The 26848-nt window shown below is 55.4% G+C and overlaps 9 protein-coding genes across 9 annotated transcripts; 5 read left to right on the top strand and 4 right to left on the bottom strand.

Moving 5' to 3' along the window:
* Positions 1 to 784: 784 nt before the first annotated feature.
* Positions 785 to 1921, bottom strand: W97_05285 (uncharacterized protein; the record flags this gene model as incomplete). Its single annotated transcript, XM_007783169.1, has 1 exon — positions 785 to 1921. The coding sequence occupies one exon, from the start codon at positions 1919 to 1921 to the stop codon at positions 785 to 787; it is 1137 nt and encodes a 378-aa protein (XP_007781359.1).
* Positions 1922 to 2737: 816 nt separating this feature from the next.
* Positions 2738 to 3582, bottom strand: W97_05284 (uncharacterized protein; the record flags this gene model as incomplete). Its single annotated transcript, XM_007783168.1, has 2 exons — positions 2738 to 3179; positions 3233 to 3582. 2 exons carry the CDS (start codon positions 3580 to 3582, stop codon positions 2738 to 2740), a joined length of 792 nt encoding a protein of 263 aa, XP_007781358.1.
* Positions 3583 to 5160: 1578 nt separating this feature from the next.
* Positions 5161 to 8507, bottom strand: W97_05283 (uncharacterized protein; the record flags this gene model as incomplete). The annotated part of the gene is made up of 2 exons (XM_007783167.1): positions 5161 to 7643; positions 7826 to 8507. The coding sequence occupies 2 exons, from the start codon at positions 8505 to 8507 to the stop codon at positions 5161 to 5163; spliced, it is 3165 nt and encodes a 1054-aa protein (XP_007781357.1).
* A 2574-nt stretch (positions 8508 to 11081) lies between these two features.
* Positions 11082 to 14888, top strand: W97_05282 (uncharacterized protein; the record flags this gene model as incomplete). The annotated part of the gene is made up of 1 exon (XM_007783166.1): positions 11082 to 14888. The coding sequence occupies one exon, from the start codon at positions 11082 to 11084 to the stop codon at positions 14886 to 14888; it is 3807 nt and encodes a 1268-aa protein (XP_007781356.1).
* Positions 14889 to 16110: 1222 nt separating this feature from the next.
* Positions 16111 to 17060, top strand: W97_05281 (uncharacterized protein; the record flags this gene model as incomplete). The annotated part of the gene is made up of 2 exons (XM_007783165.1): positions 16111 to 16254; positions 16320 to 17060. The coding sequence occupies 2 exons, from the start codon at positions 16111 to 16113 to the stop codon at positions 17058 to 17060; spliced, it is 885 nt and encodes a 294-aa protein (XP_007781355.1).
* Positions 17061 to 17224: 164 nt separating this feature from the next.
* W97_05280 (uncharacterized protein) lies at positions 17225 to 18592 on the top strand (the record flags this gene model as incomplete). The annotated part of the gene is made up of 1 exon (XM_007783164.1): positions 17225 to 18592. One exon carries the CDS (start codon positions 17225 to 17227, stop codon positions 18590 to 18592), a length of 1368 nt encoding a protein of 455 aa, XP_007781354.1.
* Positions 18593 to 19401: 809 nt separating this feature from the next.
* W97_05279 (uncharacterized protein) lies at positions 19402 to 20759 on the top strand (the record flags this gene model as incomplete). Its single annotated transcript, XM_007783163.1, has 2 exons — positions 19402 to 19820; positions 19874 to 20759. The coding sequence occupies 2 exons, from the start codon at positions 19402 to 19404 to the stop codon at positions 20757 to 20759; spliced, it is 1305 nt and encodes a 434-aa protein (XP_007781353.1).
* Positions 20760 to 21248: 489 nt separating this feature from the next.
* W97_05278 (uncharacterized protein) lies at positions 21249 to 24055 on the top strand (the record flags this gene model as incomplete). The annotated part of the gene is made up of 2 exons (XM_007783162.1): positions 21249 to 23426; positions 23477 to 24055. The coding sequence occupies 2 exons, from the start codon at positions 21249 to 21251 to the stop codon at positions 24053 to 24055; spliced, it is 2757 nt and encodes a 918-aa protein (XP_007781352.1).
* Positions 24056 to 24221: 166 nt separating this feature from the next.
* On the bottom strand, positions 24222 to 26505 carry W97_05277 (uncharacterized protein; the record flags this gene model as incomplete). The annotated part of the gene is made up of 3 exons (XM_007783161.1): positions 24222 to 24551; positions 24603 to 26202; positions 26273 to 26505. The coding sequence occupies 3 exons, from the start codon at positions 26503 to 26505 to the stop codon at positions 24222 to 24224; spliced, it is 2163 nt and encodes a 720-aa protein (XP_007781351.1).
* Positions 26506 to 26848: the final 343 nt, after the last annotated feature.

Here is a 26848-nt window from a genome sequence, read left to right as displayed (position 1 = left end):
GAGGTTCACTGAAGTTATGTTATATACCAAGCAGAGACAGCTTGAGGACTTGTTGACGAGACAGCAAGGTAGGAGAAGCATGTGTTAATCTATGGTGAGGCTGTTTGCCCCGCACAGCATACAGTGAATCCTTTCAGCAGCACCATGGTTAGCGACATCCGTACACATCGGTCAACATGAAGTGCATCGGTCGGCCAAAAGATTGGGGATACCGAAGTCGCAATTGCGCTTGGACGAGTTGGGAGCTTGCGAGTGGCGTTTGGCTTTGGCGGCCACTCCCGCTAGCGTCTTACCCGCATGACGGTTTTGGCAGACACTCAGGACGCCGCCGCACAACAGATTCGATCGCTGTGCCTGACGCGTCGAACGTAGATGTTTCGTGAGTTCGACACCTCTTAGTCCCAGCCAGCTTGCCCAATACGCACTCTCAAATGAAGCGGTTGCAAGGCAATGGTCCGAGAAGCATCACCATTCAACCCAGGATACATTTTGCTCTCGTCCGTCAGCCCTATCGTACGATCTTCGCGCGACCCCGCCCTATCATGTGAGCGTCGTAGTCCATTGGCGGAAGAACTCCGTATCTCCTGCGAGTTGTAAGTCCTTAAGGCGAGGAAGTGCAATGCAAGACTCAAAGGCAGGCAGGGCAGATCCCAGAAGGAGGTGGGCTTAAATACAGACGTAGACGAGACGGCGTGCTTGGAGGCTTCGCATCTCCGTCTTCGAACCATTCAGATGAAATCAACTTGAGAATTGTTGTGTTCATATGCAGTGGTGAGCGCGGAGATTAATACAGATTCCTGACGAGCTCCAAGACTTTGTCGTAAAGCTCCCCTTCCTTTGCCCCCGTGGCCCTGTTTGCGATGACAGTCACTTGATCGTCGCCTACATTGTACTCTTTCAGATTCGTTTTCAGTCCTAGGCTGTCCACAAGCTTCAAAATCTCGTCTCCTACTTTGGTGGCATCTTGGCGGTCATCACCGGTCCTGGACTGTCCAATGACAGCAAGTACTCTTGCGATCTGTGCCGCATCTTCCGGCTTCTGCGCCTTCAGCTTGATAACGTGGCCGAGCGTCAAGCAGGAGGTAATGCCGTGCGGAATCGAGTACGGTGACCCCAGTGCGTATCCGAGTGAGTGGCTCAGACCGAGGCCTCCTTTGAGGTTCAAGCCGATAAAGCCGAGAGATGCATAAGAGGCGAGCTGCAGCTGCGTGATAGCGTCCTCGTCTTTAGGGTCGTCCTTGTACTTTGGGAGGTATGTGAACAGATCCGACGCTGCTGACAGCGCCATTCTTCTGGCGGGCATCTCCGTCGCTGTAGGATGGTACATGATCTCCATTGCGTGATCCATTGCCCGCATGCCAGTAGACAGCCACAGCTTCGGCGGGGTCTCCAGGGCGAATTTCGAGTCGTATATGATGACATGCGGTACGATCTCCGGATGTATGATCCCCGTCTTCGTGCCATCCTCTTTTGTGTATCCAGCAATGAACGTGCATTCTGCCGCACTTAATGTGGTAGGAATGGTGATATGAAACAAGAATTTGCCCAGCCTCTCGTTCACCCGGTAGGAGATGGCTTTGGCGGAGTCAATAGGACTTCCACCTCCAATGCTGATGAGCGTATCGATGCTATCGTCCTTCTTCACGATCTCTGTAGCTTCATCGAGCTGTGCGACAGGCGCATGCTGACCGATGTTTGGGAATGTGCCAGCATGGTGATCACTTCCAAGGAGGTTTTCTACTTGTCTGACGAGTGAAGTTTTGTTGGCCAGAGAAGCTCCTGTGATAATGAATGCTTTGGAAGATGATGAGGGAAGTGTCTCGCGGAGATGTTTCTCCACAGCTCCAGGACCGTAGTAGAGGGCCTGAAGATGAGTCGGCTTCCACAGGCCGGACAATGGGTTGGAAGTCGACTCAGTCATGGTGTGCTTGAATCGCCGAGCAAAGTTGGATATGTGTTGCAAGGTTGCCAGCTGACGAGCGTGGGAGAAGTATACCATCATGCGATGACGCAATGATACCTTCGGGGACTCAAATACTAGTCTAAGACCCTAGCGTTGGTTCCATAAGGGAGGATTGGACCCCAAATGCGCCATTCTCGAAAGAATGTTCGTTTGCTAGGCGTGGTTATGATTAATGAGCATGTTGTTTCGCCGGCGGTGAACTCAAGACCTCGGCAAAGGAAGTTCTGAGTATGGATGGCCGCTATAGAACTTCCATGGCATGACACGCCTCTGCATAGCGGTATGAACTGGACAAGACATGCAATATATCTGTCAGTGCATTCTGCTGTGCCTATACTGCATGAGACGACCGGTGAATTTTGTTTGAACCAGTTCTTCAACACTCTACGAAACCAACCAATTACAGCAAGACCTGCGAAGACTGAACGCTTCGACCAACGCCTGGACGCTCTAAATTGAGAGCTGTTTGTCCGGTCCATCCTGTACAAAATCCAAGGAGACATGTTGATAACAGAAATAAGCAGCAACGGATCAAGCGCAGACGTCCTCACCTCGAAGACGTACCCTTGTCAGAATGCTGTACCTCAAAAACGCCGCTGGGTGAAACCGTACCGCTCTCATCACCCGCTTCCTTCTCCCCGCTCCCAATGAACTTCCTATAGTCAAAGCAGAAGCCCGGGTGGAAGCCATTCAGCACCGCAACAGCAACGGCGCACATCCTGCAGGTAAGACGTTAGCATCCGCTCAAGATAACTCGACCAACAAGAGGTTGACCTACAGCGAATCCAAAACAATAAACGTCGTCTCGTCCCTCATGATCGGGTTTCCCCAACCGCCAGCCATCTCCGCAATGCGGTAGATGCACCTGAAGAGAATCGCGACATAGGCAGTCACCAACGCGCCCAAGAACCATCTAAATTTCCTGCTCCTCCTGAGTTCTTCCGTCCGTGGGTTCAGTTCGTATCGGTGCCGCCACACCCGGACGAAGTATTCAGTGACGAGCGTAGCGAATGCCAGTAGGGTGAACACCTGGAACGAGAGACCGGCCATCATGAGGTTGTTCCCGGTGTTCATCAGACTTCCCGGGCCTGTGGCCGCTGACGCCAGGCCGCCGCCTGCACCTTGTAAGGCGAGAGAGAGGACGTCGCAAGATATGAAGATGTAGGTATACCAGGCCGGCTTGATGCGCGAGATGTGGGCGCCGAAGGTGATTACCCTTAGTATTGTTAGCACACCATGTTACAGTTCGAGGTTCAGCGATATCCTTACAGATGCTTCAAGCATAGGTATACACCCGCGGCTAGAAACGCCGGTGCAAATGTGAGCAAACAGATCTGCAGCTTGAACCCAACCTCGCTAAAGGGATCGTAGTGGAGCATTATCCGCCCACCGTGGCCCAGTGCTTCACAAAAGCAGCCGAGAACCATGGCAATGCTGAATGATCGGGTCTTGGTACGGACTCCCTGGATCGTGAAGATGACGGCGGAGACCGAGAAGATTGCTATGAAGGCGGCATTGGCGCCTAACGATGGAGCATAGCCATATATTGACTCGCTGGCTGGGCAGGTGTCTTTGGTGCAGTTGTAGACGTCATATTCTTCAGGCTGGGTCTCTGACATGATGATAGATATCTAGGAGACGCTCGGAGTATTTTGTATGTTGGGACTAAAGACGATTTGGGTGCGTTGGAGCTGTTGGACTGCAATAGGATAACGACGAAAAGGGTGCGTGACTATAATAATATAGACAGATGGACAAAGCTTGAGTATGTTTGAGACTCCGAAGTATCGATGCTACAGAACTGAAAGCCCATGAACCGACCTCAGGCACATTAGACTATATACCTCAATGACTCAAAAGCTACACAGCCGGCTTCAGCGCCGTCAATTCCGGACATGGTATTTGTGACGACGACCAACGTCCGTATCGCATGATAAGCCTAGTCCTCCGAGCGAGCTGATTAGGACATTGGGCCTCCCACCACGCAGCGGCGGAACACAGCCAATATAGGCCTTCGCGGCCAGTCCGTATCTCGGCCGTAAGTAAGGATTGTTGAAGCAGGCTTCTGTCCTTGACAGCTTCGTCCAGCTCTAAAATCCTTACGGGCGAGCCTGGATCAGGATGGTTCTGCTAAGGAGTGTTCCTCACAACTGTGGTGGCTGAGTCACGACTTTGCTCCGACATGTGCGCGTCATCATCTTACGTCCGTATTCGGGCGCAATCAGACGGGAGACGCTAGGCCGAGCAAGTCTTACACGCGGCCTCAGGGAGGATTGCATGTGCCTGAGATGAATCAAAGTGCCAGAAAGCGGTCAATTCCGTTCAGCTCGGACGTGTTCATGAGGCCCAGGGACCTTATTTGAGGCTGGGTGGCTGGCTCGCTGAATTTGCCTCATCAGGCTCGCTTTGCGAGGAGACCTGAATGACTGTAAGCGCGTAAACCGTCAAAGCCCACGAGCACGAGCAGCGCACTTATACTCGCATCTTTGAGGAAGAAATCACAGCGGACATGGTGCACAAAGCAAGTCCTACGTTGTTGGATTTATCCCTCCTCTAGACCTAAGCCGGCGGGGTTCACGATCCAGTCGTTCACGCAAAGCTAGCTACATACGAAAACATCTGCGCTTGCCGCATCACGGTTGTCTTACAGACACGGTCAGCCGATGAGTGAAAGACGATCCCCTGAATTGCTCCCATCCCCTTGCAGGTCATCCCTCTTGCTCCCTATCCAATCTATCATTCCCGTCTATAGCTTTCGCTAGCCTTTGGAACCGAAATGCCCAGATCACCGCCCAGAGCAAAAGCCATGTAACATTTCCATGCGCCGACAGCAATGCAAGCCCTCAAGGGCCACGTCTAGTACTTTTGATCATGAAAAAGAAAGAAAAAAGCTGGACAGAAGGCATATAAGGTTGTTGTTGAAGCAGAAGATATCATACACTGGCGAGACATGAGAAGCTTCCTGCCTCGACCAGGCTTCGGCGAGGAAGCGCAAGACGGCCTCACAGATCCTGCAGGCTTCATGATGGGCGCGGCGGAGCGCGATGAGCTACTGAAAGTGGAGGCATAGCGTTGGCGGTAAGCCTGCGCGCAAGGCACCGAGGCGCCAAAGCAAGCAACGTATCGTTCATGAAAGTCGCGTAAGTCGTGCGGAATTGCACGCTCATAAGGAGACACGTGTACGGCGAATGTGCTCATCAAATCGTTAGACCGACTGCGTGTAGGCCCGGAAGTTCGACGTGCGGCGCGATGGGTGTAAACAGATGCTTCATGTTCAGCGTCAGGCCCTCCATGCCGTAATCCTCATGGATATCTCCGACTGCACCAATCTCCCCGGTGCCATAAGGCTGCTTCGTAGCCAAATGCGTCTTGATTTGTCTCAGTAAGGAGAAGACTTGTCTGAAGCGGACATCTGGATGCGCGTGCCAGTCCGCCGCACGGGTGCTACGCAAGAAGTGAGTTGCGAGGTAGTAGAAGTGGATGCCATCCCTGCAGAAGCCGACTCGCCGAAGTACCGGTTGCGACGGCGGGTACTGAGAGTCCATGTCTCGATCCCAAGTCTTCTTCCACTTCTCCAGCGCGCTGTTCAGGGCCTTGTGCATCTGATGTACATCCTGACCGTATGGTTCCAAGGGTGAGGCATAGCCGCTGCTATTCTTGCCCATTGAACCATTGGTCCCATTGGCAGCACTCCACGCGTGCTTCAAAAGGGATGCGCTACCACCGCCAGGCGAGAAAGCAGTCGTGTTGGGGATAGGGGTTACTTGTTGGGACGCACGACGTTGAATGTGCCAAATTTGGACGTGGAGAGCGTGGATCAGAATGAACTTCCCGTAAACGTTCGTTCGGTGGGATTCAAACTCCCCATCCGACTGCAGGATAGAAGACATAAGCTGGCACATGTCCGGCTGCTTCAGGGCACGGTTGCCGGTGGTGTTCTTGTATTGCGCCTCGGATCCGTTTAGTCCAAGGGCGTTGGCACAATCAACAGCGCTCTTGGCTTCCCAGGGAGCGTCATCGGACGGAAGTGGCAGGCGGACATCAGAGGCGTTGAACTGAGGGGTGCTGTTGAAGAAGACGACCATAGCAGCGTCTATCAGAAAGACTAGATATACGATCCGCAATCGCTTCTCCTGTTCGACCCAAGCGGCCCAGGACCAGGCGGACAATTCATGTGAGTCAGGTATGGGCCCGGACTGGTGTAGTACACTGTACCCCGGATGACTTGAGAGAAGAGTGCCAGGTTGGCCATATTCTGCTGGACAGAGCAGACCGATGCGGGATACGACTCGGGCGACCTTAGGAAATTCTTCTCTTGCCATGCGTCTATGGACCTCATTTCCATGCCAGATGAGCAAACAACTTAGCAAGAACAAAGTTTGGATTTCTTCGATGTCCGAAGGCTGTTGCTGTAGCAAGCTGTCCGGCTCTGTGGTAGCTTCTGATGCGAGCGCGTATAAGTTCGACGTTCTGTGAACAGCGCTTTTTACTACCTCCATAAACGACCTAACCTGTTGAGCATCGATTCTCTCGGAGTAGACGGCGCCGATGCAGATGATGGTGAGAACCAGTCCGTTGTTGGCATGTATTGGGTTGAATGTTGGCAAGTGGATCATCGGCCAGTGACCCTGGAAGTTTTTGAATTGATCAAGAAAGTGCCTGATATTGTCGACGGTCAATATCGCCTTCAACGCTTGGTATTTGCTACCGTCGGTGTGTGATGCGAGCACGCCTTGACCGGAGAAGGCGAAGTCGAGTAAGGCGTCTGCCTTTGCCTGCCACGGATCTTTGTTCAACGACGAGTCGACATCCCAGTGCTCGAAGATCTGGTCGCCTCCGAACGATGCCGTGCCGGTGTACAAGCTATCGAACATGCCGTCCTGAGACATTCCGTTGTGAGACTGAAAGTTGTTAGTGAGAGTGGACGCGGCCTTGGTGGTTCCTGGGCCGGCACTCATACTGGTGGGTGCCATGAATCCATCCTGGCCATTGGTCTGGAAAGGGCTTGGCCACTGTAACGCGCTCCCCTGCCCTTCTTGCAGCGTAGCAGTGCCTGCTATGCTTGGACGCCCGTACAGCAGCGGATTGGAGTCTTCGCTCTTCAATCCCAAATTGGAGTGCAGCTCTGAGCCAGTCCCGGAAGCGTTGTAGGCGAAGGGCTGACTCATATGGCCCGCAGACTGCGCTTGAGTCATGCCGTACGCTGACATTCCCTGGCTGATGTCGCCTAAAGTGGTGGCCGGTCTATATTCAGGACCAAGATCGAAGATGTTCCGTCCCGCGATGTTCATATCTGACATGCTCCTCCGGTTTTCGTTGCCAATACCGGTACCAGGCCGCATAAGGCTGTTCGATCTCGACGTGCGCGTAGACATAGAGGGCAGTGGCTCGACGTAAGTATTGGACGAAGCCGTGAGTGGTGGAAGAGAGGTAAAGGCATTGCCAAAAGTGCCATCCGAGTACGCTGTCGAAGTGGTTATGTTGTTGGCAAGGCTCATATCACTCACACTGCCTGTCGATAACCGATTCTTCTTGAGATGGGACTGTGAGTCCGCAAGGTGTGATTCGCCAGTAGGATTCCCGCGTCTTATGGAACACTTCTGAAAGTGCCTCTTGAGAATATCGCTACGGGAAAAGGTGTCTTTGCACAGGCGACATTGATACGGTCTTTCACCGGTATCTATAGATCAGTCAGTGTCGGCGTCGTTAACTAGTTGAACATGCCAAGCCCGTTGAGGCTTCGATATTGATCTCCGCTGACAGCTCGCGAGCAAGCCCTCCGCTATCTAACAACAGACCAGCTTCGATGTGCCGCTGTTCTTCATTCATTGCACGGTGCATGTGACGTGAAATGAGACTTACGCCTGAGGAGATGTCGCTTGAGATGTTTTAGATGAAGATAGGTCTTGGTACAGTTCGGACAAGTGTATTTGCCCTCGGCATCTTTGGTAGGCACCAGTGCTGCTTTGCCGGGCAGCGGTCGGCCTGTGGCATTGGGCAGCACACCGCGCCGCCCTTGTTGTCCTACCACATGAATCGGCTCCTGCTCCTGACTGGGAGGCATCGGCGGCTGGGAAAGAAGCTGCGGCTGGCCATACTGAGGTTGCATCCCAAGGCCTCCATGAGGCATAGGACGGATATCGTGCAAGCGGCCTTGTGTCGACGAAGAGGCGAGATGGTGAGGGCTAGCAAACGCAGATGACGAAGGCGGCGTCGAAGATTGGGAGGCTCCGAAAGGCAGAACGGGCGGCAGATGCGAAGAAAGCGTCTGTACTGAGCGCAACTGCGGCTGCGGCGCAATGGCTGTGTAGCCATTAGTCGCCGAGGACGATACTGCAGCATGGGGCGTCAAGGGCGTCTGGGGCGCGCTGCCGGGACCATAGATGGATTGAAACTGCGCAGCGGCACTGTTCAGAGGAGGAAGAGTAGGCAAGTGATTTGAGGCCGAGTGGAACCGCTGCAGCGGTTGTAGTTGGGTCAATGAATGGCCATGGTTTCCAGATACCGTCGGCGGCAGACCGTTGCTGTGGTAGGATTCATCCATGATACGACGGGATCAGGGGCGGGCTATGGAGACGCGATCAATACCGAGAAGACCGGCCCACCACATTCGTGTGACGCGACAGACAATAGAGAGTCAGAAAGATGTGAAGCTCGCACCGGCAGGAGTCCGACTGTGGTTTGCGCGAGTGCCGCCAACCGCCTGAAGGACGATGGTGGGGCTCTGAGCACTGGGCACTGAGCACCGAGCACCCGAGAACTTTTTGCGATGCAGCCGCAACGGAGAATACACGCAGCGGGGCTCTTGACTTCTGCTAATTGCAGGCACTGTGCGCGGCAAGCGACCGCGAGCGTCAGATTGCGTCGGTGAGATTGATCTGTGAAGACGTGAATGGCGTGAGCTAAGTGGAAATGTGTGGCGGTCGTCCTGGGGGGTGTGGAGGGCGCGCCAGGCTCAGGCTCAACGGACGCCAGAGGGGCTCTCGTAGATCAGACCCACTTCGTCAGCCGCAGCCCGTGGTAGAGCGAGTGGACAGGCGGGATTCTCGTGTCTTTATGGATGGGAGATATTCGTACAGTTCGAGTTGCAAGTGCAAGGCGAAACTGGTCAAAGAGAAGCCAGGTAGGGGAGCGGCAGCGAGGGCCAAGTCTGACGTGCGGAAGCGCTAAAATCGCCGTCCTGCCGTTGAAACTCAACTCGAAGGTCGAAAATCTCTGCCGCACGTGATTGTCGCCGTGTTGCAGCTCGGTCGTCTTGGTGCCTCTGCTAGTTAACTCTTCTAGAGTAACCTACGCAGGCAGGGCAACAACGTTAGCTGCCTACCCCGGAGTACGTGAAGCCTACGGTGTGAGCTTGGAGTAGCTACGAGTCGAGTAGGTGATTCGCGAGTTCCGCTCTACTGTTTTGCCGGCAATCCCGATCCCACCGTGCCCTTAGCGGTCGTCGAGCAGTCCCAAGGTAGATATCGTTGAAGTCCAGCCGTCGTCGTTTCACGTTTCACGCCAACTCCAGCCTGCACGGCTCCCCTCGCTCTGCACCACACAGTTTGTGGCGACTCAGACCTGAATAGTCCCGCGTCGATGGTCCTCGAGTGCTCCCCTTTTACGGGTTCTCGGGCCAGTGAGGCTTGTCTGCACCCTGTCGGCGTCGCGATAGCAGTGCTCGTCGCAAGAGGATCGAATCTTCTCTCGGTTTAGAGCGCTCTGAGCTCCTCTGTCACTGCTTCGAGGCCAGCAGCTTCGCCGTCCGAGCTAGGTCCTGCTGTTGCCCATGCGGTAACCCCAGTCTCGGGCCGTCCGGATCTTTTTGCCGATTGAGTCTAGCCGCAAGCGTTATTACCGGAGGCCGAGCTTTGCGAGCAGGATCCGTGTCCATTGTCACTGTCCTCAATCATATTACGACTTGAGCCTGCTTGCGGGTCTGACAGTTCTGAGGTGAGCGATTCACGATGGTTGGTACCGCAATGGAGTTGTGAGACCGTAATCAGTACTGCATAGAGTGCTATTTCGAATGAGCCAGATCTATTCCGTTTGAACGGGTTCGTCATTTCTCCTTTCCTGTAGATATCCGCCGCTGTCCTGAGATTCGGCATCAAGAGCGATCTTCTCATCAAGGGCGCTTCCATACGTCTCCGCTGACAGCTTGAAGGCCAGTGGCTTTCCCTTGAGACAGATGGCGGTGAGTAAGTCGTCAAGCATCTGCTCGGCTTATATATTCGTCATAGTAGAGGCAGCTTGTGGTATCTTCAACGTCTTCCAGCATGTGCGCTTGTTCCGTTGAACGTGGGTCCTGAGCATCTCCACGTTGTCGCTGATAATTCCAGGCATCAATGGCGTGTGGTGACAGATAGATGAGCGCTCTGGATGACAGTTTGATAGTCGAGATAGATGAAGGTGGGTCCATGTCCCTCGAGCGCTTCATATGTATAGACTCAACTTCAAGATAATTGCCCATGCTATGTTCGACATGTTGAGGAAGATGCAGTCGCTGCAGCAAGGGCAGCTTACAAAGGCTTTGACGCCTTCGAGCATGGACTCATGTTGTGTTAGATCTGGGTTCTAAGCGCACTCGTTGCATCCGTTCCATTGCCAACCTTTGACAGTGCGTGGTGACAGATGGACATGGGGCTATCCGTGATGCTGTCCTGCTTGACCGTTGTCAACCCATGTCTCTTTAGCGCTTCAAACCCCGGCATCCGCGGCTCTAGTGCTGATCTTCCCCACCATCCGTGCTGCCACTGGCGCTCCATTGCTCCAGCTTCGTGGGATGCCTCAGATGCCTGATCCGGACGGCAAGGCGTCCCGCTGCACCTGACTTGAAGCGCCTCCATGCTGAATCCAGATCCAGCGTTGGGGTCTCCGCCGTGCCATCACCACTTGCTCTTACCAGCTACTACCGGCATTTGCTGCTGTTCGTGATTCCCTTACTCCGTAAGCTGATTCGAGACCTACCTGCTCTGCCAGCATGGCCTACGGCAGGCCGTGATCAATCCATCACTGCGTGCAGCCAGCCGTCTGCGTGTCTCCACACACCCGGCTTCAGCTCCGCTTACCTCACCCCCCCCTCCGAACCACATCAACCTCCCACAATCACCCTTACCTTGACCACAACTCCATCATGCTACCACCAAGCCTGCAACACGGCTCTGGTGCCCTCACCCACTCTCGCCGCACCGCCGCCACCGCCATCACGCCCTCCGCGAGAACCATGGCGCGCCTCAAGCTTGTGACGCCGCAACGCCGGAGTTTGTCATGGTGGTCACGCAAGACGCACTGTCTCTCCCAATTCAACGCCGCCAACAACCCCAAATGCCTCAAGCCCAGCTTCCGCGTCAGAAAGCTCCTCAAATCGCCAAAGATCTTCCAAGACCGGCCCGCGAGCTACTGGGACCGGCCCGGCCTGTGGCGGATCCACGAAGAGTCCGGCAAGCAGCCCCAGCAGGACAATAAGCGTGGCAAAGATCATCAGGAGGATGAGGGCTTCTTCGAGCTGAGTCGTGCTGAGAAGGCTTGGCAGCAGCGGATGGATGCTTTGAAGAGGCGGCTCGATGAAGATCCTCATGACGCGCTGTTTGGACGGAGCAACGCCATGCTCAGAGGAGTTCCTTGGGTGCCGAAGTGGCTGAAGGACGAAATGGGCCTGAACGATCGAGAGACCGAGGGGTCTCGACGCAAAGATACTGAGAGCAAAGTCGACGCTGACAGTCCAGCTGCAAAGTCCCCAAAGCCGGATTCATGTGCTTCCGCAACGCGGACTGTCGCTCAGCATGCGGACGGCTCGCCAAAGCCTTCCACCAGTCCTCAGGCGGATTACGAATATGACCCGATCTCGGGCAAGATGGTGCCAAAAGAGGCGAGCAACCCCACACAGACACCAACTAAAGCTCAGCCAGACAACGACGGCTGGATCGACATTCCTGTGAAGCCGTTCAAGCCTCGAGGCGCTCACCCGACAGCATCCCAGAGCAAGAAGACGGACACTACCGCCACGAGGGAGTTCGTACCGAAAGAGACTTCAATCGAGACGGACAAGACTCAAGGTGTGGAGTCTGTCGACCCGCTGAGGGAAGCACTGAAGCAGTACGAGCAACGTGAGAAACAGAAGCAGATAAAGCCTTCCGCACCGCCTGAGGAGCAGATAGCGATGAATTCGTCTACCGTCACGAAGCCGACATCGAGCAACAGCAGCCAACCGCGACGTCCAAATCTCCCGGCTGATGATATTGACCTTCTGCGCCCCAGCGACGTCCGAGCAACCATGGGCATCTCGAAGCATCCAAAGAAAGAGACGCACGAGCAGAAGACAAAGCAGCGCGAGAGACTCGAGGAGGAGTTTGAGAAGGCTCATGAGGAGGTCGACGTGCCACCCGAGTCGACAGTTCCTAAGTCTGCTGCCAGCTCGGATCCCAGAGACGCCTTCTGGCATCATCTCGACCGCGAGTTGAAAGTCTTGAAGGCAGATAGGGAGCAAATCTTGACCTCTAAGACGAGCATGGAAACGGAGAGTGGGCAGGACGGAACTGCTCTCGGAGCACTGATGGAGAACCTGCGCGTGATCAGAGATATGATGAAGGGGATCGAAGAACTCGCAGTCGAACAGCAGAGGAAGTCAACCAAGAAGCAGGCCGCGAACGAGGAAGGCTCCCGGAGCGCAGAAGTGGACGTGCAACAGCTCATAGGACCTGGCAAGACTGTGAAAGGACTAGCCTCTGTGCAAAAGAAAGTAAATGTACTGCAGACTTCACTGGAGAGATACGCGGCCAAAGATGGGAAGGCTCAACAAACGACTACTAAAACGGACGACAAGCAAGAGACACCAACCTTGGACTGTAGCACTGTTCAGGAGCAGACTGTTGTCCCAGAGTCCGAACCGGCCGAGGTAAATTCCTCAAACACGGCTACGTCCGGTCTCTCTGAGGACGTGAACGCAACCGCAGAAGCAGTTAAGCCTCCTGTTGATGCCTGGGACTACTCGACTATCCCGCAAGGCCTGGAGCCTTCCTATGCCGAGGAAGTCGAAAGGAAGAAAAACGGCATCAAGACTCCCGGAGAGCTGCAGAGGGAACAAGAGGCAGCGGCCATCGCTCTGGCAGCTGATCCGTATGACAAGACTCCCCAGGGTCTTGAAACCTCGTTCCAGCGTGAGCAAGAAAGAAAAGCTATGGGCATCAAGACTGCGTATGAGGAGCGTATGGAACGGGAGGCTGAAGGGATAGCGAAAGCGGCAGATCCGTATGACAAAACGCCGCAAGGCCTTGAGACTTCCTTTGCGCGCGAGATAGCAGCTGGCCGAAGTCTTGAGAATGAGATCCAGGCCAGGGAGATTGCTGCGAATGAGATGACTGATGGTTATGACACCGGAAGGAGCCTACCGGAGACGGCCAAGGCCAGGACCAGTGTGGACGCAAGAGCGGAAGATCCGGTAGACACGTGGGGGTATTCGCTGAAGCCGATGGGCTTGGAGACGTCTTTCGCGAAGGAGAAGGCCGCTGGTCGTAAGCTAGAGGAGGAGATCAAGGCGCAGAAGAATGCCATGACGGCTTGGGAGGACCGCTTCTCGCATGAGTTTTCGACGGGATTGGAGACCAGCTTTGCTCGGGAGTGCGCCGATGTTGCCAGTGGCAGGAGGAAGAGCCTCGAGCAAGAGATGAAGGATCATTCATTGGCTACTGCGGCCGTAAACGCTGCGGTGCGTAGGGGCAGTAGGCGGCGGGCTGCTGAAGAGGCTGCGAAGAACGCGCAAGAGGAGCGTGATGTGGAGCTTGTAAGCGATGTCCGAAAGATCTATGAGGACCACTATGGCACCATTCACACAAAGCACCAGCAAGGGTCGCCGGTGGCTGCGGAGATGCAAGGTCGAGTTGACGAGGGCGTGCACGAGGCGCTCAAAGAGTTCGAGGTGCGGACAAACAAAGACTACAGCTTCAAACCGGACAACCTCGAGGCCGAACTCGCGTCACAGCACAAAGCGGCCGCCAAGGCACAAAGCTCACTCGAGACGCGCGCAACAGCTCAACCTCAACCGCAATCGTCGATCTCCTCTAGTGTTACTGTCGAGTCACCCCATCCAGTGGTCATCCAGAATCGGCATCAGAAACTTGACCAAGCAGTGACAAAGGCGCCTGAACTAGCTCTCTTACCACGACGCGAACCAGCTACCTACAAGATTCTAGCCTACGACGTCCACGGCGCTTCCGTAACAACGGCAACGACGTTCTCAACACCGACTTCTGAAGAGAAGCCGCTCCCACTGACCGTGTCCCTCTCCGGTCTCACGTACCCGGCACCGTTCCTTCCACACCTTCCGAGCCTAGCACGTGATGGATTCGTTCCCGTCTCTGCTACGTCGGACCTCCTGGTCTTCCGCAAGCTTGGCAAGGACGATGGACTCAAGGCTCTACTGGCCTCGGCCCCCGAATTTAGCCAAACTTATGACGGCCGCGCGGGGACAAGCAGCGAGGAAGCCCCGGAAACCCGCCGCAACATGAACCCAGTGGACGGGACGACTCCACCTACAGGCAACTTCGCGAGCCCGACTGGCTTCGTGAATCACGATCCCATTTCCACCGCACCCCCTCCCAATTCTCCATTATCAGCAGCATCTTCGGTGGATCCAGCCCTGAATCCCAATTCCGCCTCCTTCCTTTCCAGCATCCACGAGAGCCCGTCGGCAGCGTCGAGCTACCCGATGTTCCCGTCCTCGTCTGCCTCCGCTGCTGGTCCGCAGCAGGGACCGTGGGTCAGGCGCACGGAGCCGGTGTTTTCGGGCAGTGAGCGTAAGTGGAGGAACGGAAATGGGAAGCACGGGAAGAAGGCGAAGAAGGAGACTGGAACGGCGAGGCGGGTGCTCGTCAGTGCGATCTGGGCGGCGGCTTGCTGCTATGTCGTTGGTGTCGTGGCGGAGGTGGTGAAGATGGGAGCTTAGGGAAGGGTATGGGTTATGGGTGGAGCTCAAGGTAAGGGTATGCTTCATTCATGGATGGGACTTCGATTGGATTTCAATGGTTGGGAACAACAACGAATGATGCATGATGGGCCGGTCAGGGTATCTGGGCTGGTTATGGTGCTACTTGGATCACTGGCAGGGATAAGGGGCGCAGCTCGACGCACATGAGGTTTCTATGGGATGCGGGCGGCATGCTTGTACTGCGATACCATCTCTGCTTTTTTTGTACTTTAGGTTCAGGACAAATAAACGGAATCTCAACTTTCGACCATGGACGAAATGCTTTGCTTGTCGCGGCTGAAAAGGAAACTGCTCTTTACGCTTGTGCTGCGAACTAATTGAATCTGACATCTGGTGAGCTTCAGGGCCTTCACAGACCCGCAGACACGGTGCCTAGAGGGCATCGAAGGCTTCTCCGGGACACGATATACCTTGAGAAATTGCAGCCATGGGCACTGCTATCGGACTACAATAGCATGACGGGGGTTGGATTTCGATGTTGATTGATGCTGATAGTCTCCTCTGTCAGCTCCATACAACTCTACTCGAGCAGTCCTGAGAGCACGACGCGTTCGGGTAGAACGGACAATAGGCGGCATACTAAGTAATTGTAACCTTCAACGAGTGTCAGGACCTTGCTCATACCACTGATGAACGCGTCCATGGAAGCCTGGGTGACGATTTGGGGGCCAAGGGGGCCGCGTGGAAAGCCGCAGCCGCCGGTGATCTTGTCTCGCTCCAAGTGGCTCCAAGTTCTCCTAGGGCTGTCAACCTTACCCAACTTTGCATCTCGTGGCTTAAAAGCCCCACAACAGGAGGCTCAAGGCACCCAACGGATCTCCAGCTTCATTCGAGGCGATGGAGTGGCGCATGGCACGGGATCGGGGCTCCGAGCCAGCCTAGCCTTCACGTTAAGTATCTCCTGAGCGCTAAATTTACCATGGTAAGAGCTTTGGTAATATAATGCCTGTCTGCTCGTCAAACACCTTCGCGAGCCCATCTTCAAAGTCAACTTCGAGCGTCTCCTTGCCACCCTCGCCAACAAAGCGTCATCTCATTCCTCGCAGCGATGTCTGAGTTCTTCGCCTTCCTTGGGTATCCAGCCCGTATCGCAGGTCGTGTGCTACTGTTGGCACGGTATCTCTCGAGCGGATACAGTATCCTAACCAGAACGAGTACGTACGCGCAAGCACGCTTCGGCATGTCATACAGATGGCGGCCCTGGCTTCTACCTGACCTCAATGACCTTGAGGGGATAGAGGACCTTGTCAACGCCGAGAGCGACGAGAGGGTGATAGCTTTCAAAGACTACCAGCTTTCAGCATGCCAAATGATCGCCGTGATAGTAAGTTCCTCGATTCGGCAGGCCTTCTCAGCTCCGTCCTCTTGAACGAAAATTAACCCCTGCAGGGCGCTCTCGTGGCACAAGCGGGACTCTCAGCACTTTCCCTCTCCTCTCTGGAGGAGATGCACTTTACTGCTCGCGGTTGCTTTATCATCAGTATGATCATAGGCCTTGTCGCAACCTTCTGTGCTGCACTCCAGCAGCGTACATTCGGAAATGTCAGCAGTGCCGATGAAGTAAGGGCTTGGCTCAGCAGCGGCAAGCAGTATAAGAGCCACGAGGGCTTGTTGCGCTACAAAGCTTCTGTAGCGGCCTGCCAGATACTACAAGCTCCATTCGAACTCGTCTGCATGTCTATCACCGCCTTTGTCATAGGATTCGGACTGTACCTGGGCTTCGCAATGCACAACGAGCTAGCTCTAAGTCTGGGCCCAAATGCCAACCGCACCCTTCTCATCTTTTATCTTGTCATCACGGTCTTTCCACTCGTGGTGATCGGGCTACTTCTGGGGACGCAGGATATAGAACAGCTTAAGCTCGCGGGTTCCACCGACTACGTTCCGAGAGGATTTGGACCATCGGCACCCGTTGCACGAAACACTGCGCATCTCTTCCCTCCCGGAGTCAAGAGCTTGCTTCCGTTGGCCAGTGAAGGCCAGCAAGGGGCTCCACACAATCGGCAGGGAGAATCCGGCGACCAAGACCTTAGGAGAGCCTTGTTGGAGGCTGCGGCTGCCCATCGTCAATGCGCAAAAGCCAATGAGGAAGTCGCCATTCAATATGAACGTTTGTGTAGAGCTAGTTGAGCGCGGCGTGTGTGATACACCCCAGGGGCCGGATTTACTTCCGAATTTGTCCGGCTCAAGCGCATCCAGATGCGCCAAGACACTGGTTGCTGCTGCCTAGAGGAAACCTTGAATAGGCTATCCCCTGTTCCGAGTGGCATTCTCTCTCTCCATAAACAATCGCCATGTCAATGGAAGTTGTGCCGCTCCAGCCCCCAAAATGTAGACACTCGTCGCTGAGCGTGACGTCCTCAGCTCACGCCGCTGAAGTACGCTATCGCAGGCCTACAGCAAGCCAGCGAGCCGCCGCAGCCACTCTAAATGGCTGGAGGAAGAAAGGCACAAAGCTGTCCGATTACTCCTCGACATATCCGGCTCCGTTGGTGCTGCCGGACGATGATCTAGCAGTGGATCCTGAGTACCCTCCCCAAAGCGTACGCCAGTGGCTGGAAGAGGAGGATCGTAACGAGGTTACGCCTAAGAAGAACGTCGTCTATGTAGCCGTGCCGCCAGAAACGGAGAAGGACAATGACTTTATCAGAATATGGACGCAGCCGCAGCTGGAGGGTACTGAGCAAGCTATCAATATGCCATCTGTCCAGGATCTTGTGGATTATCTAACTGCATTCTACCACGGCATAACCGTCAGGCTGCTGCCACCTCCCCGGCTCCGGTTCCAGAGCTGGAACGATGGTACTGGGAGGACGTCGAAACGAACTGCAAAGGCGAAGTCCGCAGCACCACGTCAGATTGGCCTCGACACCGCAAAGGGGCGTTTTCCAATCCGCACGCGGGCTTCCAAAGACCGACTGTACGAGCGGCAATTTAATCTGGATGATCTTCTTGACGCAGCTATCGGCATCCTTCCGGATGACGCATATGCGCTTTTGCTGGTCGTGGATCATGACCTTTACGAGGACGAGGACGATGTGTTCGTATGCGGCCGTGCATACGGAGGCAGCCGTGTGGCAGTTGTCTCGACGGCTAGGTACAACCCGCTGCTGGACGGCGTCCAGGGAGTCGAGCGAGAACATGCGTGGCCGGCGTCACACTGCGAAGCTTACTTCCAGGACTGCTGCGATGCAGCAGAGCCTCAGCAATCTGCCAAAAAGAAAGTAAAAGCAAGGGAAGCTGAACCAGATCGACTTGAGGAAGGCGCAGAAACACCCCTACGGGCCGCCGTCACCGCATATACCGCTCTACCCTCACTCTCTTCCCGTCCTTCGGTCGCCGCACTCTCCAGCCTCTGGCTCAATCGCGTCTGTCGTACAGGCAGCCACGAGCTTGCCCACTGCTTGGGGATAGATCACTGCGTTTACTATGCCTGCATCATGCAGGGTAGCTCGTCTATCAGAGAAGACGCTCGGCAGCCGCCGTATCTCTGCCCGATCGACATGGCGAAGTTGGTCAGGGCGACTGGGACGGATGAGTGGGAACGGTATCGGGCTCTGCTGGGGGTCTGCGAGAAGCGTTGCGAGACCCATGGATTTGCCGCTTTTGGCGCGTGGATCACCGCGAGGCTTGCCGTGGCAGGAGGTACAAATTCGGTTTGACGGTTTGATAGATTCATGTCCGTGTAACTACAAAAAGCGATTCAATATCTTGCTCCATTTACGCAACACATTGCCTGTAACCAAGCCTGGCTCAGGGGTTGCTTCAGTCACGTGCGGTCTCCTTTTTATCTGATCCGCGGTTCGTCGGAAATACGCCGATCCCCCGCCTATCGGCTGCCGCTGTCACGAGAACCCCTGCCACCAAACAGCAACTCCTTCTACTCTGTCTCCGCTGTCTCCGCTGTCTCCGCTATTTTGTCACTGCCAACATGCCGCCTTATTTCTTTTGCTTTTTCCCTACCTTGCTTGGTCACTCTCTTCGATATTCGTACTCTCAGAACCCATGGCTGCCCCTGAAGCCCTCCGGGGCTTACGGATCCTACTCAGAGCCGCGCATCGGCCGCGAAGCACGTTGAACATTAAGCGTGTTATATGCGCCGATTGCATACGTGCCTTGCACTTGAATGCGCGACCATGTGTACGAGTACTGCCAGTTAGAGGAGGTGCGCCTCGAAGGGCTGCGTGGAAGAGAGGACATATACAAAACATACTTTCTAGAGGCCTAGCTACGGTACAAGGTAGACTAGGTAGCCCTCGGTCAGCCAACGCAACCCGAGGCTGACAGGTTGAGTTAAGCAGACAGTCCGCCTACTCGGGGACCGATAGCGGAGTATGATTACCGGGTGGAGACCGGGAGGCTGCGAGATGATGCCCACCAGCGGAGTGTGTAAAGCCTGCAATAGCATTATGCGCCAGCGTCGCTGACGATAGAATCAGCACTCATAGAGAGCCTGCAAGACTTACATGACATGCTGGCCGAGTATACCCCTCCAGCGGTTGTCCACCCGACCATTGAATCCCTCCAACCTAGGAAACGGTCCTTTCTCTCCTCTCTTTTCGGTTCCGCACCGCACAGAAAGCAGGGTTTCGAGTTACCGTCAAACCTTCCGAAAGGCCTCTATATGTACGGCGATGTCGGCAGCGGCAAGACTATGCTCATGGACCTTTTCTACGACACACTACCCCCGAATATCAAGTACAAGACGCGTATACACTTCCACAACTTCATGCAAGAGGTTCACCGAGAGCTGCACAAGATGAAGATAGCTCATGGTAACGACATCGACGCCATACCTTTCGTGGCTGCCAATATAGCTGCGAAAGCCACCGTCCTCTGCTTTGACGAGTTTCAGTGCACCGACGTGGCAGACGCTATGATATTACGACGGTACCCTGCCCTTAACAGCCTCTACAAACCGCATCCTTCTGACATTGCCTCAGCCTAATGGAATCCCTAATGTCCCACGGCACCGTCCTCGTCACAACTTCCAACCGCCACCCCACCGAACTCTACAAAAACGGCATCCAGCGCGAATCCTTCATCCCCTGCATCAACCTTCTCCTCAACCGGCTCACAGTGCTCAACCTCGACTCCAGTACCGACTACCGCAAGATTCCCCGGCCGCCCTCCGGGGTGTACCACCACCCGCTCGACAAAGCCGCTGCCACGCACGCTGAGCGCTGGTTCGCCTTCCTGGGCGACTTCGAGCGCGACCCGCCGCACGCCGCCGTGCACCAAGTCTGGGGCCGGGACATTACGGTGCCCCGAGCGAGCGGCACAGCAGCCATGTACAGGTTCGATGAGCTGATCGGACGGGCTACAGGGGCGGCGGACTACATAGAACTGGTGCGCAACTACGAGGGATTTGTGGTGACGGACGTGCCGGGGATGAACCACCGGAGCCGCGACCTGGCGAGGAGATTCATCACGTTCATCGACGCGGTGTACGAGGGACGCGCGAAGCTGGCGATGACGATGGCGGTGCCGTTAAGCGAGCTATTTATGAGCCACGAGGAGGTCGGGGAGGCGCTGGGCAACTCGTCGACGAAGCAGAGGGAGAAGATGGGCGGCGAGCATGCGGATGTGGACGATGCGATGAGGATGATGATGGATGACTTGGGCATGAGTATGAGCATGCTGAAGAACAGCAACATATTCACTGGCGATGAGGAGAGGTTTGCGTTTGCGCGGGCGCTGAGCAGGCTCAGTGAGATGGGGAGCCAGGAGTGGGTCGAACGGGGAATGGGGCTTGAACACAAGGGTGGAAGGGGAGAGAAGGAGGGCTGGCAGAGGGTCAGGTCGAGATGGCGGGAGGATAGCATGTAGGTGTGATTGTAGACGCCTTCACAACCTGGAGAGAGGCTTTTCAGGTTGTCGGGGCTCTGGACAGCTTTCGCTAGCATTTCAAGGGGACTGGACCGCAATGGCCTCTCTCTGGGCTCTCTCTGGGCTCTCTCTGGCCTATGGCTGAAGGCTGTGTGGTGTTGCTGTTGAGAGAGCTGGCTGGAGTGGCTGGCCCTGGCTGGCCGCGGAACTGCACTCGAGCGATGGATTAGATTAGATGGCCAGGTGGACGCGACCAAGGGACCCACGCGACGCGCCTGCCGCCAAGATTCCGCACTCGACTCGACAGCAGCTCTTGAGCCAGCAGCTCTTGAGCCACACTGTGATGCTCGACCGCCCACGAAAGGCACTAAAGGCACTCCCTCATCCTCACTCCCTGCACCTCCAATGGCCCGATAATGCCCCCACGACGTTCGCCCCGTCTCCCGACTCTCTACTGCCTTGCTACCCCTCTGCTTGACGACGGTAGTCATGGACGCTTCTCCCAGATCAACGAAGCGGAGGAAGCTCGATACATCTGACACGCCCACGCCCACCCCCGCTCGGAGCTCAGCAATTCCCCATACCCCAGCAACAGGCACCCTTAAGCGACCGACCAGGAGCAGCACTCGTCGGTCAGCAGTCAATGGCTCAGGCGCGAGCACCGAGAGGCTCACACTGGATGAGACCAACACTGGAGCTGGAACTGCTAGCTCGCCGATAGTCGCGGCGAATGCAACTCAGCGTGAAGGGCGCAAGAACCCGGAGAACGAGGCGGATGTCTACGACGATATTGACGGGGCATTGACCGGAGATGCGCCCTCAAAACATCTCCGTAAACGCCTGGCAGGAACTACAAACGGAAGCGAACCCATAGCCGCCCAGACCCCGGCGCGCAGAAAATTCACGCGCGGGAAGCCAACTACTGCCCAAGCCAACAACACTCCCCAGAAACCAGCACAGGATGGGGAGGATGAACTGGCCGTCGCACGACGCTCAGGCAGTCGAAGGGCAAGATTACTTGCCGAGTTCAAGCCAGTTACAGGAACGTCGCCGAAGAAGACCGAAACTCCGTCCGGGCGAAACCGACAAGCAAAAGATGGGGAAGCAGCAGCAGCATCGAAGGAGCTAGAGGCAGCAGAGATTCCCAAGCCACAAGATGAGGCAGACAGTACGTCGGCGAAGCGCAAGAGAACAACTTCGTCACGATTAAATACTCGAAGAAGCATTGGTGTGGTCGCTGAGCGACCTAGTGAATCTGCGCAGCTATCAGCAACACGGGAGATCCGCGGGCGGGCGAAGGTTCCGGATAACGTCGAGGACGTGTCCGAAGACGAGGCGGTTCAAGAGTCTATTATAAACATTCCTGAAGGTACTGCCGGTGGCACAACGCCGAGGCGCCCCAATAGAAAGATCCATAGGCTAGATTGTCATGTTCATGAAGCGGAAACGGTGGAACATGAACGGAGCCCCGGCACTGTAGAACAAGCAAAGGTGCCTCGAAAGAAAACCCCCAGCAGGGAGCAAACTACGATTGCAAAGAACCGGGGGATAGAACTGGATGTTGATTCTCCGAAGCCGCAGATCAGCAGATTCTTCGGACGATTGCTTGGAAACGACCAACCAAGGTCACCACGGGTCGTCAGACGGAATGCTGCCAACACGCCCGCATACTTGAAGGAGCAGACAGAAGATACAAGCCAAGGCGGCGATGACCCGGACAGTGATCGAACTGCTTCACCGATGGTGTCTTCTGCGACATCCCCTCCCTCGACTCGAGCCGAATTTGCCCCTGAGGAGAACAATCTTGTACTAGCGGGCTCTAAAGCACAATCAGAGCGTCGGACCCTCAGCGATGGCGGTCCAGCAAAGCTGCTTGTAACGCTCGTCATGAAGAAACTGACAGGGAAACGACCGATACCTTTAGTCGGCCTTGATGATGAATACAGTAAAGTATACCAACTGGTGGAACAGACAGTGAACGCCGGAGAGGGGAACTCCATGCTGCTCATTGGCTCAAGGGGCAGTGGTAAGAGCGCGCTGGTCAACAAAGTACTGAAGGAACTGTCGAAAGACAACCGCGAGAACTTCCACGTCGTCCGCCTCAACGGGTTCATCCATACCGACGATAAGTTAGCGTTACGTGAAGTGTGGAGGCAGCTTGGAAAGGAGATGGATCTGGAAGAAGATGCGCTTGGCAAGAACTACGCGGACACGCTCTCGAAACTGCTGGCTCTACTGTCTCATCCGTCGGAGCTTGCAGGCGAGGAGTCTGACCAGGTCGCCAAAGCTGTGGTTTTCGTAATGGATGAGTTCGATCTGTTTGCTTCGCATCCTCGCCAGACGCTGCTGTACAATTTGTTTGACATTGCACAGTCCAGGAAGGCTCCGATTGCGGTGTTGGGATTAACGACTAAGATTGATGTGTCAGAGAGTCTGGAGAAGCGTGTCAAAAGTCGATTCAGTCACCGTTATGTCCATTTGTCAGTCGCGAAGAACTTCCAGGCCTTCCAGGAGATATGCAAATCAGCGCTTCAGATCAAACTAGAAGAGCTAACTATCGAGGAGCGAGCCATACTCACGCAGCCTGCGAAGGCACCACAAAAAGGCAGAGGGCCGAAAGAGATGTCCACGTCAGATGTTCTGACTGGCTGGAACTCATCCATATCAGTAGGTCTGAACCAATCCTATTTACTAGCCCCTTTTTAACGTATCTATAGTCTCTCTTCGCCGACGCATCTTTCCTCAACAGGCATCTCGCGCCCCACTACCACCTCACAAAATCCGTTCCCTCAGCTCTCTCAACCTTCCTCCTCTCCATCTCCCACCTCTCTACCACATCCAACCCCTACCTCTCACCAGCCTTCTTCCCGCCCTCCTCCGCTCCCTCAACAATCCTCACACCCCCAGACTCCTCCCTCTCCCTCATCCCCACCCTCCCAACCCTTGCCCTCGCCCTCCTAATCGCCGCCGCCCGCCTCGACATCATCCTCGACACCCCAACCACAAACTTCAACATGACCTACGCCGAGTACGTGTCTCTGGCCTCCACGGCGCGGACCCAGAGCGCCGCCGGCGGCGCACTGGCGACTGGCGGCGTGGGGGGCAGGGTCTGGGGGCGGGATGTTGCGAGCGCCGAGTGGGAGAGGCTTGTGGGGTGCGGGCTGTTGGTTCCGGTGTCAGCCGGGGGAAGCAGCGTGACGGCTACGGGGATGGTGCGGTGCGATGTTAGTTTGAAGGAAATTGGGGCGGTTGAGGGGTTGGAGGGAGGGATGGTGAAGTGGTGTCGACAGATTTGATACCATGTTTGGACTCAACATGTACAGAGCATTTATGGAGCAGCACGCGGATGATAGGAAGCGCTGGACTCCAGAATCACCGAAATTTATCGTCTTCACAATGTTTCTGAACTGAGCCGCCTGATACCAAGTGAACGAAAAGGTAACATGGAGCACAACACGCAAATCAATCGACCTTTCCGTTAGCACCACCAACATTGCCCAACAACCCCTCTTTTTCATTCAGTTGAAAAAAGCCCCCGTTCCTCCTTCGCATCCTTGAGCGGCCCCAGATAGAACCACCCACAAGCACGACAAGGCCCATGGCGAGAGCGAGATACGGATGCCCAGAGCAGATCTGACGAATGCGGAAGAAGAAGTGCTCGATAGAGCTGACGGTTGATTTCGGACTCAGCTTTGGCGGAGAGGCGACTACGTTCTTGAGGGTTTCGAGGATAGAGGTGCGGGATGGGACGATGGGGTTACCCGTTATCGTTTGGTCCCAGTAGCGGCGGTTCTGCGGCTGTTGTCAGCGTAACTCTTCAGTAGTGTATTAGAGAAAACCTACATCTTCATCGTTAATGATCACCCGCTCGCCTTCCTTGACCGTGATACCGAAAGTCGTCCTGATCCACCTCTCCCAGAAAACGCCATCCACCCACGCAAAGCGAACTTCCTTCCTGGGTATCTCGTCCATGTTAATCCTGATGCTCTTCGCCGCCCTCAACGCTCTTTGATCATTTCTATCCTCGGCCTCCTCGATCCTAAGCTGTTTCGCGTCGCGCAGCTCCTGGCGCTCCAGCTGAAACGCCTTCGTCTGCTTGTCGATCCACTCGAGTGCCGCGTTTTTGATCTCGCGTTTGGCGACGACAAACTCGTCGGCCCGGTCACGCGAGAGTATTCCGAGGACGACGTAGGCACCGTCCATTATCTCGCGCGCGTTGCTAGAGGACAGCTCAGGGACGATAGGGAGCCAGTTCTTTTGCATCCAGCTCAGGACCGCGCGGAAGTCGCGCGTGTCTTTTGGCGCAAGCGCTGTATAGTACGTTGGTACGCCATCTCTGGATACAAGCAGTCGCGGCCATGTGCTGATCTTGAAGCGCTCGTTCAGCTTCGCATCTTTGGACTTGACGAGCTTGGCGTGCCCTATCAAGCTGAGCGTGAGGCGCTCCAATGCCTGGAAGTCCTCGGAGGTGGTGGCGTGGTCGTAAAGATACAGGAAGATGACTTCTTCCTTCTCCTCCATGGCTGAGAATGCGGCGGCATCAACGTCTACAACGCCCGTCCCGCTCTCAACAGCCGTTTCCGCAAAGGCGATGAGGTCACCGACGCCACGGAGTCCGTCGTACTCGACCCTTTCGCCGCCGCGGAAGAAGTGCATGGTAGGGTAGCCCCGCACTCCGGCGTCCTTGCAGAGGCGCTTCTCGATATCACAATTCACCTCTCCAACATTGAGTTTGCCTTTCATCTCGCGCGCCATCTGTGACCAGTTGGGCGCCACGGCCTGGCAGTGATGGCACCACGGAGCGTAGAATTTGATGAACCACGGCTCGCGGGTAGTGGTCACGAGCTTCTGGAACTTCTCCGCAGTCAGTGGCATCGACGTGCCGGCCGGGTTCGGGTGGTAGTCTGACTCCAACGTGGCACTGGAGGTCTTTGCTGGTGAGGCAGAGGAAACGCTTGCACTGGCCAGCGCATTCTGCTTTGAGGCTGCAGCAGCACCGGCGGCTGGGTCTTTGCCTTTGGCTTCAGAACCATCGGGTTTGGCTCCTCCTTCCACCTCTTTCGCACCGACTTTGGGCAGCTTCACACCACCTGCTGGTCGTGAGCCTGGACGGATGGACTCGAGGGTCTCTTCAACCCATTTGCTCAATTCTTTCAAGCTCTGTGTGCCAACTTTGCTCTTCACGAGCTCGCCGTTTTTGAATAATGCGAGTGTGGGAAAGGATTGCACCTTCTTCGCGCCGCATGCGTCGCCATAGGCTATGCAGTCAAGCTTTGCGAACTTCAGATCGTAGAAGCGGGTGAAGGTGTTGAGAGAATCGGCGCCCTCCTTTTCCTTGGAGGTTGGAACGGGTTTGGAGGTGTAGTAGAACTCGTATAGGGTCTGGTATATGGGCGCTTGTTTTATGCAGTGGCCGCAGTAAGGAGAGAAGAACTCGACGAACCTACGTTACGAGCACAAGATGTCAGCTTGTGCGCTCAACGGCTGGGTGTTGTCCCTCGGCGACTGCGCACCAGTAGCCCTTGCTGATATCCTCATCGAGCGTCGCACCCTTCAGCTCTCTCATAGGCGGCACCGTTTGGCCATTGAACACAGTGGGGGCATGCGTGGAAGCAGGAGAGGCAGCAGGAGCGACAGGCGCAACGGGTATCTCTGCTGCCTTTTCCGGCGCCGGATCAGCCTCTACCTGCGGCACGGCCAGCACGGGCGAGAGGAGGGCGAGGGCAGACAGGAGCCGCCAGCGCATTTTCGAGACGCGGCGCTCCGAGCGCACGAGGGTCTCTCTGTAGTCGAACCGGGACTCGGATGTTTGTTGCCTGTTCTCTCGGGTTGCTATATAATCTTACACTGTCGCTGGTTGAGGGGCAAGGTTGGGAGGCGCAAGCCGCGATCAGGAGGTTCGATGGACGTTGAGCCGACGGGGCGGTAGGTGTACGTGGAATATGCGGTTCCCAAAGCGAGAGCGATGGTCGTCGCAGTAGTGCTTGCGGTGGCAGTGGTAGTTGTAGTGTAGGAGACTGTTAGTTACTGTTGTCTTCTCCTCGTTGCGGACCTTTGTCGTGCCTGATCCTCGCCTTCGACCACGGAAA

Source organism: Coniosporium apollinis (assembly GCF_000281105.1).
Source record: "Coniosporium apollinis CBS 100218 chromosome Unknown supercont1.25, whole genome shotgun sequence".
Taxonomy (NCBI): domain Eukaryota; kingdom Fungi; phylum Ascomycota; class Dothideomycetes; genus Coniosporium; species Coniosporium apollinis.
The sequence above is the reverse complement of the archived record's forward strand: the minus strand, read 5'-3'. Positions and strand labels throughout refer to the sequence as shown.